Below are 22,009 nucleotides of genomic sequence, written 5' to 3' on the forward strand. Positions count from 1 at the left end.
ATGGTTTTATGGTGAAGTGCTGAAGTTTTGCCTTGAGGTTATTGGCTGAAAAAGCCTATAACCAAAATGCAAAAGTGCAAGTCACAATAAATAAAAAAAAAAAAAAACGCCTGCAGACACTTATTAGGCAGTCTCTCCAATGAGCCCTGCATGCATCACATGAACCCAACACATGCTCTGGAAGTTAAAAGGTGGACGTTGTTGCTGAATGACTGCACGACCTTTCATTACACAGTGAATATTTCTCATCTGCTGAAACACGACACCCTAACAGATCTAACTGCGAAAAGAAATTTACATACATTAGCGTGAGACACTGAAAGAGAAGCTTTACATCTATAACCTCTCTCATAGGTGGCTACATAACTGTAGAGGTTAGGAGATGGGTACATCTCCCCAGGAAATCAGAACTTTTGTAAAACTCATAAAGAATTGACCAGCTGACCCCTAGGCTTTGTTCAGATAGGTTTTATGGTTTAGCGCTCCTTTAGAAGATAATGAGAATTTTAATAGCAATTTTTAATAGCAATTTTAAAAATTAAAGAGACACAAGAACATTAAAGTGTCACTGTCATTTAAATTCTTTTTGCAGAAATCAATAGTACAGGCAATTTTAAGAATCTTTAAAATTGGGTTTATTAGCCGAAAAATGCATTTTTATCATGAAAAAGCAGTTTGAAGCTCTCCCCCGTCTTCATGATTTTCTACAGAGAGGGGAGGAGTGGAGGGAGATGCGGCACCAAAACAAGATAACAGAGTTAATATACAGCTACATCACTGGGCTATCTCCTCTGAAGTCAGCACTGACCTCTCTGACCTCTGAATACCGGCTTTGACACAGCTCCCGCTGTGTAATCCTTTGTTCTCGGCTTTCTGCTGGCAACTAATCTCCCTCCTACCCCTGCCCTCCTCATAGGTTACACAGGGCCCGACAGATGTATAAAAAAAAAAAAAAAAAAAAAAAAAAAGGGTCGAGATTTCCTGATAATGAGCAGTGAATGAGAGGGGGGGGGGGGCTGTGGAAAGTCTTTTTGAATGCAGATAATGGCATATTTGCCTAATAAACCCAATTACAAAGTTTCTTAAAATCGCCAGGACTATTGATTTGGACAAAAAAGATAAAAATAAAAGAATGAGTGACACTTTAAGTCACAAAAGTTATAAAAAGCAAAGTCGTAAAGATATTTTATTTGTCAAGGTTATGAGGAGGCAATTTGTATTAAAGGGGAACTCCGTGAAAAAAGGAAAGTGGTGTATTCTTCCCAGTCTGACACAGTGCTCTCTGCTGCCACCTCTGTCCATGTCAGGAACGGTCCAGAGCAGGAGAGGATTCTGTATTGCTCTGGACAGTTCCTGTAGTGGCAGCAGAGTAAAGAAAACACCACTCCCTGCAGTACATACAGCAGCTGATAAGTACTGGTGACTTGAGTTAAAAAATAAAATGGTTACACATCTGCATAACTGTCTGGCATTTTTTTTTATATTTCCCCCTGGAGTTCCCCTTTAAAGTATTTAATAACCAAACCTGCTGGTATGTACCTGGAAGCAGTATGATGCCAAATAAAGTTATCTTTATCTTGCCAATCCGTTGTGCCATTTATAACTTATAAAAACCCAAATAGAGATATGAGGTCCTTTGAAGCACCCCTACTTTAGCATATGCATAATGTAGTGTCATCTCCTTACCCCACCGCCTGGAGAGAGTTACTGTGGGATGTTGGGCTGGGGAAGAAGATGCCACTGAAATCATACATATGCATAAGTGGGCCGCGCAGAAACAGCTGGTGGGTCAGGGAGCGCCCCCAGTGCATCAAAAGACCTCACTTATTTATTTGGATATTTATAAAGTTATAAATAAACAGAAAAGCATATCTTTGAAAAAAAGCATCAAAATGCCTTCAGGTATCCATCAGCGGGATTGTATGTACAAACCTGCTGCCACCCTGTAACATAATCAGCACTACAAGGGTATATTTACAGTGAGTAAATTAGGCAGAATTCAGAATCCCACCTGTCTCAGTGTGCCATAGCCCATCTATGGGGGGAGTGTGCGCTCCTCCGCTGCCACCACTCTCCGCTCGGTAGAGTGGCATGTCACTTCTTTGAGCAGAGCGGTAGCAGCGGAGGAGCATGCGCTCTTCCATAGAGATGCTATGGCACACAGACAAGCGGGATTCAGTGGCGGGAAGTTCTACCACGGAACTCCACCTAATTTACTCAGTGTGAACATACCCTAAATTAGAAAACATATACTTAGAAAAGTACCAAATGGTTACATGCACATGGTATGACTACCTAACTACCAGGAATGTTCTACTCGATATGATAACAGATGGGCACCAACTTTCTTTCCATTGTAAAAACTTTTGCAACACTAACTGCGCACAATAGTGTCAACTCTAGAACTGCATTGTATTGCAATGACATGGATGGAGGAGTGTGATGTCACCCTGAGGGGCAGATTCCCAAATAAACTTTTTCCTTAGAAAGTCATCAGGCCATTACAGTAGCAAGACTTTTTTCTGGCTACAATTAAGCTGGCACCTAAAAATAAATAAATAAATGCCTACCCCGCACAGCCACTGCATGCATCCTGGTTAGTTAGGGCCCTAGTACATGGAACGATTAAGAGCCAAGGTAGGCTGATATCTCCCTGTATAATAGGGCTAGCAGTCAGCCAACAAATAAGCAAACTTGCTTGTTGGCCCTTAGGCCTGCTCTGACATGTCCCCATAGGGAAGAACCCTACTGCAGCGCTGGTGCAAGCCCAGCAACTGGTTTACATGTTTAACTGGTATAAGCTAAATGATAACTAAGAAAATTGGGATGTGGTGACAACTTCTTACACTTAAGGAATCTGCCTATGTGTTCACAGACTAATATTTTTGGCATTAAATGAAACATCGAAGAGCACAGAATAAATATAATTTCCAGGAGCCTAAAAATGAATGCAAGTTAATGTTAGAGTTCTCAGATCAGATCTGAGCTAAGGTCACAGTCAAAGTAAAATTAAACAATTATTGGGCAATCATGTGCATGTGTAAATAAAACGGAACTATGTTGAACCATCATACCCACCTGCCATGATGTCGTCCAGCGTGTCAGTGAGGGTTTGAGCAGGACTGGCTATCATTAACCCTTCTTGTGTTTCTGCCAGGACACCTTGCCCAAGCCCTGTTAGCTGTGCTTGACCCAGTTCTTGCTGTCCCACTATAACTCCTTGGAGGTCTGCAAGATTTGCAATGGGCCCAGGGGATAATGTACCTGCTGCCAATGGCAAAGCTTGAGGCATTGCCAACGGCTGCATGGGAGTAAAGCCCATAGGTACTGCAGTCTGCTGGGAGTCCTGTTTGAGCAGGATGGTGTCAACCTGCTGTAAATGAGCATAGTCTACCTCTGTGATCTCTTCCCCATCCCCTACAGGAGTTAGCAGTCCAAGATGTTGGCAAGACTGCTGCTGTTGCTGCTGCTGAAGCTGGATCCTCTGGGCTTTGACTTCTAGGTACTGCTTTTTAAGCTGCTGTTGGGTTTTTAGCTGCAGCTCTCTTTCTACTTTCTGGAGCTCCTCCAGTATCTTTTGCTTCTTCTGGATCTGCTCTTCCCGAGTTTTGTTCAACTCCTCGATTTTCTCCTTCGTCAACTGATCTGCATGGGCAAGCTCCAGAGACTGTAACTGGGCGTTCTTTTCAATGGCTTCTTTGATCCTCTGCTCCAACTCGGTCAGCTTCCCCTGAGCTTCTTCTACAATGCTTTCCGGAGACTGACTGTTGATGTATCCCTGTGCATCTTGGCCGCTGTCTGGCACATGGCCACTGGACTTCTGCTTAGATGCAGCTGTGTGAAAAAGAAACCCCCTCAGAACCAAATGGAAGCGCAAAAAAAGGAATGGTAACCTCATGACCGCTACTGCCAGTCATGGGGAAAGTGGAAAGGACAGGCACAATAACTACATCCACACAACTATGACACTATTACAAATGGAAACCAGAAGCAGCCACATATTGGTAACAGTACAGAAATGCATTGCCATAGTATTAGGAGACCTAACGTATTAAAGTGATGGGGAAAACCTGTCTACTACAGAGTTGTAGATGATGGGACTAGTATGCTCCATGATTTAAAAGTAACCATATTTATTAGTAACCTGCACCTCACAATTTCCATTGAATTGTTACACAAATGACTGCCCAAAAACTAAAACGGGTTAACAAAAAGGCTTAAAGTGTACCCAGCATATCACGCTGGCGGCAGGATGAGCTGTCTGTTCAGGCGCACTGGCAGCATTTTTACAGTGTATCCTGTCGCCAGCATGAAATCAAAAGGTACGCTTTAAAGAACTAAATTCACTGCTACTGTGCTTCTCCAGTCTGAGCTTGAGACAGACACTGGTGCTAATATCTTACATACAACTATAGGGACTCTCAAGCAAGGAAACCTTAAATGAGCAAGAATGTGTTTTCTCTCCGGACCTTGAGTTACCAATACATAAATAAAATAGGGCAAAAACTATGGCATTAAAGCAAGTCTGATGAAGACATCTTGCAAAAATAGTACAATCAGATTAGATATACATTTCTTCTTTAAATCAACAATACCAGCTTCATGTAAAGTGAAAAAAGACACATAAGTGTTTTGGGAAAAGCGTATAAGATTATAGGGGTACTCCGGAAACTAAAAATGAATGTTTAAAGCGACTGTACCCACACTCTGCCCCCCCCCAAACAACTTACCCAAACAACTTATACCGTCAGAGATAGCTGCTTTTAATCCAAGATTGGTTCTATCCTGGGGTCCGTTTGGCAGGTGATGCAGTTATTGTTCTACAAAACAACTTTTAGACTTGCAGCCCTGTGTCAAATTTGTGTGGCCTAGAGTGTCTGTGCCCTAGGCCTGTGACGCCTCTATTCCTCCTTCACACCCTCTTCACCATTAGGAATGCCCCCGGGCAGGATTTCCCCTATTCATCACCTGTCTGAACACTGCACATGTGGTGGATTGTTAAAGCACATGTCCAATGTTCAGGCAGGTGATGATTAGGAGAAATCCTGCCTGGGGACATTCCTAATGATGAAGAGTGCAGGAAGGAGGGCCGGAGAGGCAGTGCAAGCCTAGGGTGCAGACACTCTAGGCCACACCAATTTGACACAGGGCTGCAAGTCTAAACATTGGATCTTGGATTAAGAGCAGCTATCCGACGGTACAGGCGGTATTGGGGGCGGGGTGGGTACAGAGTTGCTTTAATACATTGCATTAAAATAAATACTTATATTACTTTGTAAAATAACCTTATTTGAAAAAAAGAAAAAAGTTGACTGACATCAATAAGGGCGACACGGCCCACTCTGCTGCCACCGTTTGTGTGGAGAACTGCAGGACTACGTCCTGCAGTGCCTGATCCCCTGCTCCGAGTCCCTTCCCCCCCCGTGTACTGCATAAATTATACAGTACCCAGGGCATGGATGGACAGGGACCATGCTCTGTAAAGTGCTTTTTGGCAGTACTTAAGCAGAGCTGGGGATCTGGAGCAGAGTTCCCACCACAAATGTTAAAGGCAGCAAAGGGGGCCGTGTGACTCCTTACTGGTGCTGGTCAGTGCATAAACAAAAAAAAAAAAAAAAAGTTATATTACAAAGTAATATTACTTAATAATGCAACGTATTAGGAAGAAAAAAAAACCTTAGTTAACCCCTTTATATAAAAATCCCAGGCTTTGTGTGTTTAAAAAAAAAATAATAATCTGCCCATCTTGAGGACATTTTGTGTACAATCCCCCATAAATTTTCTGGTTATTCACATGGCACTATACAAATTTACAATATTACCCAAAAGGGGCAACTAAGTACCTATAAGTCACTAAATAAAAACCTACTGGAAAACATTAAATAACCCCTTGTTTGTCCAGCTTTCTGTCCTGTCCTAATGGCTCTCAAGTCCACAAGATGTTCGCAGACCGATGGGACATGTGTCATTCTACCTTCTCCTTTAAAGGGGTTGGCCACTTTATAGTAAAATTACTCAGCGTACTCACTGTATATACTGACATCAGCTCCCTGTGTACCTCAAAGCTAAAATCACACTCCCCTCCTTCGGGCTGTGCTGAGGCGGTGCATTAGATGGCCGACATGAAGAAGCACGCGACTATGCCCCGGATGCCCCGCCCCCCAGGGTCCACCATAGAAATATACACGGATTTCACTTACAATTCTAGGGCATTATTCTAAAAATGTATTTACAATGTAAAGCATTAAGAAGCTGGTATCGCTGTTTGAAGAGAAATGATGTGCAGGAAAAACATGGACACAGGTTGCAAAACACAGCAAACTCCAAGAAAAAAAGACAGCTATACATATTATAACACTATTGCTATAGCTATTAATGGTTTGATAAATATTACAACATTTAAGTACTGAAACTAAGAAAATAATAAGAAAAAAAAAAAAAAACAGAACAATTGCTGTGAGGAAGGTAAAACTTCACCCCATCTTCTAAAGAAGCCGTAACCTTTCAGGTTACGTTCACACACCATCAAAATATGACGGACTTTATATAAAGGCAAGTAGTGTCCGATATTTTATAACAACTGCCGTTATAATGTGAATAATGGCCATTGTTATAAAATAACTGCCTTCATTTTGAAGGTGTGTAAACATAACCTTAGAAAGCAAAAGATGCCTAAGTATTGAGCCCAGGAGTAACCAACAGATGAGGACCAATTCCCATATTGCAAAAGGGAGAGAACAAAATGGGTCTTTAAACCAGCAAAGACAATTCACACTCACTAACATGACAATAAACCTGTATGAACCCTCCCACAGGATCAAAGGCTTAGGCCCCTTGCACACTAGTGTGGTTTGCAGTCCACACACTGTTGCATTTGCAGACAGTATTGGGGCCAATGCACATAACCATGGATTCCATTAGCCCAGAGGCCGCAGGGGGCCATCCATTCATTTTGTGGTCCATGGTTTTGCAGACTGCAAAAGCACATGCATACTAACCTTTCAGGGTATGTTCACACTGAGAAAATACGGCGGAATTCCGCAGCAGAGAATCCCACCGTGCTCAGTGTCCCGCTGTGAGTAAATGAGAGGGCACGCGCTCCTCCGCTGCCGCCGCTCTCCGCTCAAAGAAGTGACATGTCACTACTTTTAGCGAAGGGCGGAGGCTGCGGAGGAGCGCGCACCCTCCCATAGACTGACTATGGGACACAGACTGACTAATGGGAAAATGTATCTAATGAATGTCAGTGTGCATGCGGCCTTCCCTGAAATTTAAGATCAAGTAGAGGTTACCATGCCGAGTACCTCTGCAATATACTCAGCTGGATATGAGGTTTTCAGTGAACTAGATCCAGCTGTAAATTGTGGAGGGCCATTGCACCTGTTACTGACCTAACAATCTACCATATAAATTTGCAATCCAGAAGAGTGGGCAGCTGTCAGATATTAGATGGGACAAGCCCTTTAGAGCTCATAGTTCTTGCAGAGTTACTGAGCACTAACTTTTGCAAGTAAAAAATAGGGAATAAAAAACTTCTGACTACATGTAAACTTATTGCAGCTTGCCTTAATTTTTTTTCATTATTATTGAGGTCCAATGTCTAAAAAGCAGATGGATGCGGTAACATAACATTTTAAGTTTGAATAGTTGGGTGTGGACGGCAGCTAAGAAACCAGAGTAAAAGCAGGTATAATACTAAAACTGAGCTCTGAAACTGAAATAGGACTTGTGATAACTTGAAAAAGATATTTACCCAGATCATCTCACTCTTTTGCAGTATGCAGCCAACACCAGGTTCCCCAAGACTGGGTATACATTGCATTTACTGGCTTCCATGGGAGGTATATGTTATTCACTATACACAGGACAATTGCTATGGCTTAGATGTACAGCCTAATAACGGCCTTATACCTAAAACATTCTTATTCTGCTTAAAGTGCTGTTGTGTGGAATATACACTAAAAGTCACCTTCAATTTGAAATGTGCGCACCCTTACTTTCTAAGTTTGTGTGCCGGTACCTTAGTAAACATCCCATCAACTAAGCAACATACACAAAAAGTTTGATAAACCCAGCAGGAGAATGCTGCCCAGATAACTAACAGACTTAGGATGTATACATCCAATGGAAGCCTGTAGTGGGCGCCATAATTTCTATATAGCTGAAAGAGTATGCGGATGCCTAACAGTGTGATGGGTGCCTATGTACATATTTGACATATGCTGGAAGCTTTTCCTAAATTAAATGCAGGAATTTTGTGTGCAAACACAATGGAGCATAGTGTGACTTGCTTATCACATGACTTAGTGTATACACGTCTAGTATGACATAGCAGTAGAAGAGAAAGCTGTGGACGCAGAAACTGACCTTTATTTCTGATGGGAAGGTTTGTAGCAACATTTGCTGGGGGTTTGTCTGGCTCTTGGGGTGGTACAACCATTGGCAGTGCCTGCATTGGAACACGGGGAGCCTAGAAGATTTGTAATTATGGATTTAAATATATAGTTATATCAGGATTGAAAGTTACCAAAAAAATAAAATAAAAAAATAAAAATACCAAAATCATCATATCCTTATAACTAGAAGAAAAACAGTAGGTTACCCGATTCAAGTCATGGGAAGGAGGGGTGAACTGTGTAACATCAGGTGGGGGAGCAGATAGGAGGTTATTAGGATAATCCAACAGGTAGCAAACCACACTGGTGTGACCTCCTTTGGCAGCTTCAATTAGCATTGTGGAACCATCCTAAAAAAAAAAAAAAAAAAAAAAAAACTTTTAGAATTAAAAAAAAAAAAAAAAGTGCAATGGAAAGTTACTGAACATATATTACAGATATTCATCCATATTATTAATTATTCACTTTATGGCCAGGGTGTGATTTTATATTACAGTGGGACTTTCTACAGCCTGTTCCTGCAGCATCACAGGCAAAGTTGCTATAAATGTCAGCTTCTTTATGCTAACAGATGCTTATGGCAATGGAGAAAAATTCCCCAGGAATACATGCTCTTTGATACAAAGCCTGGGCTTTAACATTTAAACCAAAAAAAATTGGTATTATCAGACCAAATGTATAAAAATGTTTTACCTTTAGCCTGTGCGTTGGATCAGCCCCATGAGCTAAAAGCAACTCAACCACAGCTAGATGCCCTCCAGCACACGCAAGAGACAGGACAGTGTGGTCATTGTTCAGTGTTGTGCGATTCACATTTGCACCTAAAAGAGAATTTAAACAATTACTTATCACCAGTTGTCCGTAAAGGCGCAAATGTTCATGATTTGATGTCAATTTGACAGTATCAGCACAGATGGCTTTGCTTTTTTAAATGGATTCTCTGGAGACTGAAGGATTTCCCCTTCCCTCCAGTACACTACTTTAGTAACAATTTTTTAAAATAACAATTTTTATAATATAAACTTGTGTTTAAAGGGACCAATGAGGCCTCTACCAATCATCCCTGCAGAGCGCTGTGACTAGTCACAACCTGCACACCTCCCAGATGACTAGTCATGGCTCTCCCCCTGAAGCATGTGCCGGATTAAACAACGTTTGACCCCGATTTAAAGCTACCAAGGAAGGAGACCTGTTTACCCCATCTATGCAGCCTTGCTGGGAGCAGTCACTGCTATCACTGCTCCCGCTGCATCTAGCACAGTGACAGCAATTACAGCTCCCTGAGTAGAGGCTGCTGGACATTGCAAACACAACTTACAAATTGCTAGAAGAGGGCTTCTTTCTAGAAAACTACTCAAAAATGCACAAAAAATAAAAGATCACTGTATGATTGTGAAAAAAAAATATTTGAAGTAATAAAATGGTGACTTTGCATATGTACCTTTACTAATGAGAAACTGAACAGTACAGACATGACCAGCCCTTGCAGCTTTCATTAGTGGGGTCCGCCCTCCCTCAGATTCATGCTCCTGAAACAAAAAAAAAAAAAAAAAAAAACACCACATCAAGATATTTGAATGATTCTTACTTTATACTGAACAAGTATAAAACGATAAAAAGAAAACGTACCAAATCTGCACCGGCCTGAAGCAGAACATCGGCCACATCAGTGTGCCCATTTTCACAAGCATACGTTAGAGCTGTATCACCTGTTGCGGTTGTTGCATGGACATTTGCACCTACAAAAAACAAAACATTATTATTCCTGAATGTTATTGTAAATGCCAACTTCCTAAATGCTTTAATAACCAATCCAATGTGGGTCTTATTGCAGACACTGTTTTATTCATTTTTTTCGCCATCATTGACATTCTGAGGGCTGTTATTTTACTTCTTCCTTTATATAGCCGAACCTACTGCATATGAATATCGGCGGCTTAAAGCGTAACTATAATTTCAGTAGCCAAAAAATGAAATTCCTCAAATAAAAAGCCCATGTGTTACCCTTTATAAAGAGCCCTAAACTGTGTTGGTAGTGTGTGCGCTTGCTGAGATATCCCCAGTTGTTTGGCTCAGAAGAATAAATGAATTTTTCTTCTGGCTGAGACAAAGTGGGCGTGGCCTATCCCTCATCTCCCTGGCTGCGTCCTTCTATCCACTGAGCAGCACCTTAGCAGATGTATCACACACAGTGGGATTAGATACAGCCCCAGCATACAGTATCACACAGTAAGATTAGATACAGAGCCCCAGCAGATGGTATCACACACAGTGGGATTAGATACAGTCATCTGCTCTCATTACACTGTAGGATAATGTCAGCCATGGAGGTGGTGGCACCTGCTGCAGACATCTGTTAGTGAGTGTTATATGTACTATGGAAGGACTACAGCTGTGTTGTGCTGGGACTTGTAGTCCTCCCCTCAGTGACTCACCCACTCTCCCTTATGCAGTACATTGGAGTCATGGTGGCACTGGATACACTTGTCCCTCCATCCAGCTCTTCCCCTGCGCTGCTCCTCACACACAACACCCTCAGCTCTGCTAAATCGTGCTGCTAGGAGGTGAGGGGAGGGGGGAGGAGGTTTTGTTTATGTTTCTCTCTGTGTCAGGTCTGTTATCTGATCCTCCTGTCAGAGTCTGTACACTAAGTATGGGTCTGCAGTGAGGGGGAGTGTCCAGCAGGAATGCAGAAATAAGTCAGAGGCTAACACTGCTTAATGGGGACTTTATGCTTCATGTATTTAAAAAACTGTTCATTTTAGGTTATTAATATATATTGCAAAAATTCTTATGCCCTAAGCTAACTAAAACTGAAAAGGTCAAAATATTTTTATAGTTACGCTTTAAGTTGGATGCAGCAGTCTCCAAGTTTCCCAGGATTCCCTAGGGCTGCATCCACCTTCTTCAGCCGCAGGTAATTAAATGCAGAGCATTTTCTCATTTCTAGAATGGGTAGTTAAAAACATGGAGATCCCAAATGTGTCTTTTTTTGTTTTTTGTTTGTGATTCCCTAGCAGTTTGTGCAGTTTTGGCAACTTATCCCCATAGGGAAAACAGTAAAACCATGGTGGTCATTAAAGGCTTTAAAGAACCCAAAAACACGCCATCACATATTTAATAAAGAATAAGAACCTACCAGCTGCAAGCAGGTATTTGACCAGTTCCAGGTGACCCTCTTGTGCAGCTTCCATCAAAGGCGTTGAACAACCGAGCTCTATGTCAGCTCCAGCTTTAATGAGGAAGTCTGCAACTTCTAGGAAACCTCCACAACAAGCCAGAGTCAGGGCAGTTTCTTGAGTCTCTTCAGTCTGAGCATTGATATTTGCTCCTGTAGAACAAACAGTGATTGAAACAAACAGAACATTTAAATTTAATTTTTCGTAGAACAGTGTAGATCAGGTTTGTTTATTTTTTTTATGCCTATTTCACAACAACTTTTTTGGCGCTGGAAAAACACGCAATGCCATTAACGCTTTCTTGTTCGTTTAATCGCTAACTGCTATTCAACCGAACAATTATCGCTTCAGTCTGAACAAATTAACGATTATGCGAACAATAATCGTCCCATGGAATAGGGCCCATAGTTTGCAGATCTTTTGCCATTTTGGATGTAGAGGACTCTGGTTTGGCTAGTATAGAAGCTTTCTTCCCTTTAGAGGAGAGTGTAATTTGCATGGTGCATTGCCCCACTAAGGTGTTTTCTAATTATATATATTTAAAATGTAAGAAAGGTGATTGCTAGATATACTAAGGGCCCTATCAAATTTAAAGTATAATCGTTCTGTGCAATTGCAGGCAACGATCGATAAATTGTTCGTATGTCGTTGATCGTTGATTTAGAGCTGAACCTAAAATCATTGTTAATTGTTCGCTAATCGTCCGCTGTAATTCCACATTCGTTCGCTCAAGTTCCGAATTTTTTCACTAATCGTTCAGTGTAATTGCACATTGTTCATTGTTTTGCTGGGATCAGGAGTAAACAATCATAGTAACGATCGTAACTAACGACCATCGTTCTGTGTAATATGGTGAACGATTTCAGGTTAACAGTAAACAATCTCGTTTGCGATCATTTATCGTTAGCCGTTAAAAATCGCTGTGTGTAATAGGACCCTAAAACAAGTAGGAGGCATGTAACAAAAGCTTACCTTGCCCAAGTAATAACGCAACCATTTCTTCATGTCCTTCCCGTGCAGCCTCCATGAGAGGTGTATATCCTTCATCATTTACCTCCTCTAGATTGGCACCTCGCTCTATGAGTAAAGCTGCCAGCTCTACATGGCCACCACAAGCCGCAAGAGTCAGTGGAGACTCAAACGAATCAGCTGGCATATTCACCTGGGCTCCACTATCTAGCAGCAGTCGTGCCACCTCAACGTGGCCATCCTATAGGACATAGGAAAAAGTTATTAAAGCATGCAAAGTGTGTCTGTCAGGCTTCTAGATGTCACTACTAAATGATACAGTCTCCACATCCTGTGGCTGAGATCAACAGTGGTGATCAGTCTTATGACTGCTATTGACACAGACTATACTAAACTTGCATAATAAGTGTGAACATAATTGTGAGAAGATGTAAAAAAGTTCTGTTCAGAAACCATATGCATTAAGTTAAATATGGACATTAAAACATTTCAGTACCATGCAAGCTTCCATTAAGGCAGTGTGCATCTCATCTGTTTTATGTTCTTGGTCGGCCCCGGCCTCCAACAAAAACCGCACCATTTCTAAATGTCCTACAAGGAGGAAAACACACAGCTAAGATACATAAAAAATGTATCACAAACAATGTCCTCCAACAATCTGGATGACACTGATCAATTCAGGTGCAAATCTAGGGTAACCGATTTCTACACACCGCAGTATACTTACCTTTATAGCAAGCCAATGTAAGTGCACTCTCTTTAAATTCATTGGAATGAGTATTAATTCCAGCTCCATTCTCCAGAAGAACTCTGGCCACTTCCACATGCCCAGCACTCCCTGCCTCCATAAGGGGAGTGTGACCATTTTCATTGTGGTCCTCAATGCTAGCACCTGATTCTAGCAGCACCTTTACAACATCTACATAGCCGCCAGCACATGCATAGGTAAGTGCTGTGTTTCCTGGGTAAGTAAGAACAGATAGATTGTAGTGTAATGAAAAAAAGAACAACCACAGTGAATAATAATATTATTATTATTATTATTATTAATTATATATTTATATTATTATTAATTTATTTATTTTTAATGCACATACATACATTATATAAATGCATTTTTTTTAAATATATGAATATATATTTTAATCCGTAGATGTTAAGAAACAACAATATACCTGTGGATGACTGAGAGTTCACGTCAGCATCATGAGCTAAGAGCAGCTTCACAATTTCAACATGTCCCCCATTAGCAGCAGCCATTAAAGGCGTAATATCTCCTTTTATACCTCGATCTTCCACATTAGCATGCATAGCCAAAAGAACCTATAGAAGGGTTTAAAAATAAAAGTGCAGGTTGGTGCCTGTTAACTACAACTTACAACTTAAACTGGTATCAACTTTAGTTTAGCAAAGGCTGTGTTCATTTTCACACATTTCCCAGTACAGCCAGTACAGTGAAGGTATACTTTGGTAAACCTGTCATACAGGTAGTCAGCTAGACGTGTCTTCCCGAACTGTTCTAGTGCAGCTGTGAAGTGTCAGAGGTGTGGCTTGGGTACTTATGTGCACTATACTGCACTGTGGATCAAGCACTAGGGTGAGCTTTAAAGGGGGATATCTAGCACTACAAAAACATGGCCACTTTTCCCTCTCTCTCGTTTTCAGATTGGGTGAGGTTTTAAACTCTGTTTCAGTAAAGTAAATGAAGCTTAACTGCAAACCGCACCTGAACTGAAGACAAGAGGGGGGGGAAAAAGGCCATATTTCTGAAGCGCTGGATAACCCCTTTAACACTCACGTTGATCTTGTGCTGACACCAAAATCATTGTTAATCGTTGGCTAATCATTCAGTGTAATTCCACATCCATCACTCTTTTGCTGGGATCAGATGAAGCAAACGATCATAACTAATTACTATCGTTCTGTATAATATGGTGAACAATTTCAGGTAGCTCTCATACGCGATCGTTTATTGTTAAAAATTGATTCGCCTAATAGGACACTAAGTCCGGCCCTGTTGAGTCTTTAAAAAAGGCGCCTGATGCCTTGGTTAGGGTAAAGAATGATCTTTTAATCTGCAGCAAGTCAATGTGGCGTGGCTGAGTGTCTGTGCCCCAGGCTAGTGACACCCCTCCATTCTTCCTCCACGCCCTCCTCTTCAATAGGAGTGGAAGAAAGTGGGGATGGTGGAGGTACAGTCACTTTAAACTGTGCAAGCAGTCTACTGTCATAGGAAGGTACATACAGCTCAGAATAAAAAAAATAAAACACATAGATAAAAAGAGAGGAGGGGGGGGGGTATATATATTCTCACCTGTGCAAGTTCATAATATCCAGCAGAACAGGCAAGGCAAAGGAGTGATTCCCCTTCTTCTGTGTGCTCATTTACACTGCGGCCTTCAATAAGCAGCTTCCTCACAGCGTTCACATCTCCTTCAGAGCAAGCTTCTGCTAAACTGCGGCTGTCAAATCAACATCATTGTTAGTATGATAAACGGAAAAATATAGACCTGACACTGACACAGCAAGCTCAGCCACCAGAGATCATGCCATGTCGACTGAGAAAACCTCTCTAAAGGTGCCTTCACACCTACCGGATCCACAGCGGATCTCACTTCTGCGGATTCGAAGCGAGAACCGCTGCAGATAAGGTATCAATTCACCCCTATGATAGCACATATTCGCAGTGGGATTAACATCCCGCTGTGAATATGTGCTTTAACTCCCTGGCGCCCGCAGCCCCGCCGTCGCATCCCCCATCCCAGACGGCGGCACATCCCCCCCATCCCAGCCACATCCCCCCATCAGCCCATCTCCGGCCCACCGCCGCAAGCTTACATTACCTTATCAGCTGATCTGAGCAGGACCGGAGCCGGCAGCCTCACTGCAGCCGCGCCGCCGAGCAGGTACTGTATGCTCTCGGTGGGGTGGGGGTGGGCTGATATTGGGGGGGGGGGGGGGGAGGGGGGGTGATGCGACGGCGGGGCTGCGGGCACCAGGGAGTTAAAGCACATATTCACATATTCCGCTGCGAATATGTACTATCATAGGGGTGAATTGATACCGGATCCGCAGCGGTTCTCGCTTCGAATTCGCATAAGTTAGATCCGCTGTGGATCCGGTAGGTGTGAAGGCACCCTAAGCGTGCATTCACACGTACAGGATCCGCAGATCTGCTGTGATACAGTGTTTGTGAAGCTACCCTAAGGGGAATCTGTCTGCTGAAATTATTGTCCCATACTGCTGACAGTTAGGTCAGGTAAACACATAGGGGGAGATTTATAAAAGGGTGTAAATATACATCTGGTGTAAACTGCCCACAGCAACCAATCACAGCACCTCTTAATTTTGCCAGAGCTGAAAGCTGAGCTGTGATTCGTTGCTGTGGGCATTTTACACCAGGTGTAAATTTGGGGCTCAATTTCCAGTCAATCCAGCAGGGACAGGAATGGGAGGAGTAGTCAGGAGGTATTTCAGCTTGTAGCAATTCAGAGGCTAAGGAACACCTCGGATACTTTGCACAGGAGCATAAAAGCATCCAAGTTCTGGGAGAGCAACTGGGTATATGAAAGGTACTGTGCGTCTCCTCAACGTCACAGCTATCGAAGGCTGCATCTATTAGCACAAAGAAAAAAGAATAAAAGCAGTGGCTTTCCTGGCGCAGTCCGTCTGGACAAGGAGTCTGACGTCTGGATCACTGGGTTTCCTTAATGTTACCGGACACGGACTCCACGTTCTGGTGAAAAGTTCTTTATTTGCATTCAGCTACGCGTTTCAAGGAGGCAACCTTCATCAGGCATGCCCGATGAATTGGAGGGTGGCCTCTTAGAAACGCGTAGCTGAATGCTAATAAAGAACAACTTTTCACCAGAACGGAGTCCGTGTCCAGTAACATTGAGGAAATCCAGTGATCCAGATATCAGACTCCTGGTCCAGACGGACTGCGCCAGGAACACCACTGCTTTTATCATTTTTTCTTTGTGCTGAGTTACCGGAAGTTGGTGGGTTGCAATCCCACTGCAATTTCAAGCTCTGAATAGTGTTGTGCCTAATTCAGTATGACCACATCAGGTGAGCGTGCATACTGTGTACTTGTGTTTGTGGCTCCCTCAGTTAATTTTCCTGCACATGCAGCGCTTATTGCTTTTTTCTTTCATATATCCGTAATGCTGCATCTACACACAAATTGACCAATTTGACAGTTTTTTTAAGCCAAAGCCAGGAACTGGACTACAAACAGGGAACAGGTCATAAAGGAAAGACTGATATTCCTCCTTTTTTCAACTTCATGCCTCGGTTTGGCTTCAAAAATCTGTTAAATTGGTCAATTATCTGTGTGAGTAAACGCAGCCTAACAGTGTCAGCAGTTTGGACTTGCTGACAGATTCATTTTTAAGATAAGGAAAGAAAACTAAGGGCCCTATTACACCAAAAGATGTCTGACAGATTATCGAACAGATTTTTTCACCCAAAGTCAGGAATGGACTATAAACAGAGAACAAGTCGTAAAGATAAGACTGAGATTTCTCCTCTTTTCAAATCCATTCCTGGCTTTGGCTGAAAAATCTGTAAAATTATCTGTCAGATATCTTTTGGTGTAATAGGGCCTTAAAGGGTTAAAATCCAACCCATTCCACTATTTCCTATGATGGGTATACCAAGAGATAGTCCAATCCCACTAACTACATACTTCCCCCCGCTTGTCTGTGCTTTACAGGGATTTTTAGCTGTTACTTGCCATATGCAAATAATTGAAGTCTAAGGGCCTTATTACATGGAGCAATAATTGGCCAAATCAGGCTGTTTTGGGCAATTATCGCTGCATGTAATAGAGAGAACGGTCAGCCGATGAAGCAATCGGTTGATTGTTTCTTGATGTCCAGACCTAAAATCATCGGGCGTCAGGTGCTCATTGCTACGTGTAACAGGGCTGAGGATTGTAGCATAAAATAAAAGTATTAAAGAAGCATTCACAAAAAATTATTATTGTCCCTCCCCCCCCCCAGGGGCTGGCACGTATACTTACCGCAGCTGATCAGTGGTCCCACGGCGCCGTTCAAATCTGGCACTCGCTCAGTTCAGCCTCTGCTGTGACTCCTCTTCTGTCTCCTGTGATTGTATGCTGGAACTCACACGCTTCAATGCATTCTCTATGGAAGCACGTGAGTTCCGGCGTTCAATCACAGGAGACAGAAGAGTCGTCACAGCAGAGGCTGAAGTGAGCGCGCGCCGGATCTGAATGCCACCTCAGGACCGGAACGAAGCCGCGCCACAGGGACACAGATCAGTGGCGGTGAGTATACGTGCCAGCGCCTACCAGGGTGACTGTAATATTTTTTTTTTGTCAACTGCTTCTTTAAGTTACCTTACCACGTTCCTGGGTGTCCTTGGGCCTTCCCTGGTATCTCCCGTTCTGCCTTCTGCTCCTTTCTTTTCTGATCTCTGCACTGGCAGGCCACGGCCACTCAATGTACAGACCGGAACAGAAGGCAGAACTGCAGACATCGGGAAACAACCAGAGGACACCTGGGAACGTAGTAAGGTAAGTAAATACTTTTACACTAAAAGGCAAGGGCTGCAAGGACATCACTAATGTCCGTGCAGCCCTTGCTGCTAAAAGTCAGCCAGGGCAATAGCTAAGTAAACGAGCGCCAATCTAGCAGTTTATCATCGAACCGTCTAATAGGACCCCAAGCGACACATTTCTATTGTCTAAACTTGCCCCATGTATCGAATTTCTATCGTCTAAACTCGCCCCACGTACAGGACGCAACAAACATAAGATTTCTACAGTGTTGACAAAATCCACTTACTTGTCCGTCTGCCCTGCACTTGAGGTGCTCTCAGCTCTCATTCTCGTAAGTGCAGCAGCAGCTTCATCCAACGCACAGCTGACCGAGGACGTCAATCTGCGAAGTACCTCAGGATCTGCGAACGCTTTACCATCAGCAGTGGATAATTTACCAATTCCTTGTTAGCACAAGTCGCCAAGCCAGTTAGTAGGTAAATGTAAGAAACCAAACAAAAATAGGGAAGAGGCCTACTGTTAGTTCAGTCATGCAAAACTAACAAACAGCTAAGCTGAAAGCTGACTGGCTGCTAAGGAAATTAATTCTTAACATGCTGCAGAGACATCTGCTTGGCGCACAGTGGCAACGCAAAATACAGGAACTACTGTCATTTATCAGCCAAATGAAAAACATATACATCCTAGCGAAAAAGCACAAAAAGGTTCATGTTTTAAGCAAAATGAAAGTAAATTGAAGGGCATTTCCACAGCTGATGACTTTACTAAATCTACATAAAACACCTAGGAGCTCTGTAAATACATTGCGTTTCTTCATCTTGTCCCGATTCTATTACAAGCTACATACACAGGATTGTGGTGTGTCATTGAAAACAATTGACAAGCTTGTTGTGGGCACATTCCTAACAGCTCAATTGGGTGCCTATAGGGAAGCATGCATATGGCGTAGGGAAATTGCTTTAGAGCGATGCAATTTTCTCCGTTTTTCAATAGGTTTTCATCATGTGAACACACCCTATTGCTGTATCAGTTCCTTTCCTATTTCAGATCACTAAACAGTACACAGAACTTTACAGACGTGATGTCTCAAGCCGCAGCTCAGCTATTCAGCGGCTGAGGAGAGACTCCGCTCCACCTGCTGATTGGCTTAGCTGCCTTGAGAAGTAACGTCTCAAGCCGCAGCTCAGACCAGGAAGTGGCGGACGGACGGGAGAACGGGGCGGTGCGATCCGGAACACAGCGCTGGAACTAGGGAGGTAAGTGACCGGCGGCCTCTATTTCCACCCCTTCCCCGGCCGTACCCTAAAAATAATTCCGCTTAGAGTACCCCTTTAAATGGGTATTTATATAGATTTGTAAATTACTATTTACAAATCTTCAGTCTTCCAGTACTTATCAGCTGCTGTACTTCTTGCAGGAAGTGGTGTATTCCTTCCAGTCTGAGACAGTGCTCTCTGCTGCCCCCTCTGCCTGACAGGAACCCTCCAGAACAGGAGAGGTTTTCTATGGGGATTTGCTACTGCTTCGTACAGTTCCTGACATGGAAAGAGGTGGCAGCACTGGGGGGAAAAAAAACTTTCTGCAGGGCATACAACAGCTGATAAGTACTGGAATACTTGATTTTCAAACAGAAGTAATTTACAAATTTGTAAAGCTTTCTGGCATCACTTTAAGGGGTTATCCAGCATTAGAAAAACAGCCACTTTCTTCCAGAGAAAGCACGGCTCGTCTCTAATTTGGGTGGGGTTTTAAAACTCAGTTCCAATGAAGAGAATGGAGCTTAATTGCTCTTGAGAACTGGAGACAAGAGTCATGTTTGTCTCTGGTAGAGTGGCTATGCTTTCCTAATGCTGTAAAGACCCCCTTTCATTAAAAAACATTAGAAATAGCACATTTTTTAAGGATTTTGACTACCCCACTGAGGTCACCAGGGAAAATCCACAGTAAATTTGCAGTGTTTCTGCAGCGAAAATTGGCATAACGCAGATTTAAAAGGAGAAGTCCAGCAAAAATAAAAGTATTGTATTGCTCCCTAAAAGTTATACAAATCCCCAATATTCACTTATTATGGGAAATGCTTATAAAGTGCTGTTTTCCCTGCACTTACTACTGCATCAAGGCTTTATTTCCTGGATAACATGGTGATGTCACTTCCTGGATAACATGGCGATGTCACTTCCTGGATAACATGGCGATGTCACTTCCTGGATAACATGGCGATGTCACTTCCTGGATAACATGGCGATGTCACTTCCTGGATAACATGGCGATGTCACTTCCTGGATAACATGGCGATGTCACAACCCCAATCCCAGAGCTGTGCGGCTGTGGCTGCTGGAGAGGATGATGGCAGAGGGATGCTCAGTGTCCCTCCAGTAGGGCTGGGCGGTCTACCGTGAAAATACCGATACCGTCTCTGGCGTCGGTAAACAGACCTCAACTGCGCCAGGACAGTATTTGCGGTATTTCAGTGCTGCACAGTGTGCTGTATGTGTCATAGCACTTGCTGTCCCGCTATGCCTGACAGAGCGCCCCCCAACGGCCCCTGCCAGCCCGTCCCTCAGTGCGCCCTGCAATCCTGCACCAGCCTATAACCTCCCCACCCCCAGCCGGACAGGCGCTGACCCGCTCCACATACCCGGGATAGAACGGCCGGGGGTACATAAGCTGTATCTCCTCCTCCCCTTGTAACCCGCTCAGCATTGGTATGCTTGTGGCCCCGTCGGACGTTTGCACAGGCAGATCCCGGTCTCTGGAGGAGGAGACTGCAGGATCATGTGATGGCGTCCCTGCGAGTGCTGGAGCTGAATAGCGGGATCGGGGATCTGCACTGCGGCCCTAGATCCCGCTATTCAGCTCCAGCACCCGCAGGGACGCCATCACATGATCCTGCGGTCTCCTCCTCCAGAGACCGGGATCTGCCTGTATGAACATCCGACGGGGCCACAAGCTGCCCCCCCCCTTCTGCCCAGATCCCCCCCAGCTGCTCCCCCCCCCTTCTGCCCAGATCCCCCCCCCCCAGCTGCTTTCCCCCTTCTGCCCAGATCCCCCCCAGCTGCTTCCCCCCCCTTCTGCCCAGATCCCCCCAGCTGCTCCCCCCCCTTCTGCCCAGATCCCCCCCAGCTGCTACCCCCCCCTTCAGATCCCCCCCAGCTGCTTTCCCCCTTCTGCCCAGATCCCCCTAACTATTTCTTGTAATTCCATAATACATATGAATGCTCAGCTTAGCTGAGTGTGCATGAGTTATTAATGGAAAATCTGCATAGCTGTATACCTGTATATACATATCTTGTAGTGTGTGTGTGCATAAATACATAAATACTGCCACTACAGGACTTGCATATTTGAGTATACAGCTACGTAAACACTACAGAACGTGTATATACAGGTATACAGCTATGTACACACTACAGAACATGTATATAAAAGGTATACAGCTATGTACACACTACAGAACATGTATATAAAAGGTATACAGCTATGTACACACTACAGAACATGTATATAAAAGGTATACAGCTGTGTACACACTACAGAACATGTATATAAAAAGGTATACAGCTATGTACACACTACAGAACATGTATATAAAAAGGTATACAGCTATGTACACACTACAGAACATGTATATAAAAAGGTATACAGCTATGTACACACTACAGAACATGTATATAAAAAGGTATACAGCTATGTACACACTACAGAACATGTATATAAAAAGGTATACAGCTATGTACACACTACAGAACATGTATATAAAAAGGTATACAGCTATGTACACACTACAGAACATGTATATAAAAAGGTATACAGCTATGTACACACTACAGAACATGTATATAAAAAGGTATACAGCTATGTACACACTACAGAACATGTATATAAAAAGGTATACAGCTATGTACACACTACAGAACATGTATATAAAAAGGTATACA

General features: G+C 43.2%; 1 protein-coding gene across 6 annotated transcripts in view; it reads right to left on the reverse strand.

Annotated features, from left to right (window-relative positions):
- Nucleotides 1-22,009, reverse strand: part of ANKRD17 (ankyrin repeat domain 17) — a 96,793-nt gene that overhangs the window by 27,091 nt on the left and 47,693 nt on the right. For 3 of the 6 annotated variants that reach the window (XM_069978298.1, XM_069978299.1, XM_069978302.1), the window contains 13 exons: nt 18,358-18,514; nt 14,859-15,006; nt 13,720-13,867; nt 13,272-13,505; nt 13,041-13,135; nt 12,548-12,785; nt 11,536-11,727; nt 10,026-10,135; nt 9,838-9,925; nt 9,090-9,217; nt 8,603-8,746; nt 8,368-8,470; nt 3,079-3,834 (listed from right to left, as the gene is read on the reverse strand). In XM_069978298.1, the coding sequence (XP_069834399.1) occupies nt 3,079-3,834; nt 8,368-8,470; nt 8,603-8,746; nt 9,090-9,217; nt 9,838-9,925; nt 10,026-10,135; nt 11,536-11,727; nt 12,548-12,785; nt 13,041-13,135; nt 13,272-13,505; nt 13,720-13,867; nt 14,859-15,006; nt 18,358-18,514 (2,541 nt within the window). The remainder of the gene's footprint in view (nt 1-3,078; nt 3,835-8,367; nt 8,471-8,602; nt 8,747-9,089; nt 9,218-9,837; nt 9,926-10,025; nt 10,136-11,535; nt 11,728-12,547; nt 12,786-13,040; nt 13,136-13,271; nt 13,506-13,719; nt 13,868-14,858; nt 15,007-18,357; nt 18,515-22,009) is intronic. The other 3 variants (XM_069978304.1, XM_069978303.1, XM_069978301.1) reach the window with 2 other exon arrangements.

Source organism: Dendropsophus ebraccatus, chromosome 7 (assembly GCF_027789765.1).
Source record: "Dendropsophus ebraccatus isolate aDenEbr1 chromosome 7, aDenEbr1.pat, whole genome shotgun sequence".
In the NCBI taxonomy this organism is placed as follows: Eukaryota; Metazoa; Chordata; class Amphibia; order Anura; family Hylidae; genus Dendropsophus; species Dendropsophus ebraccatus.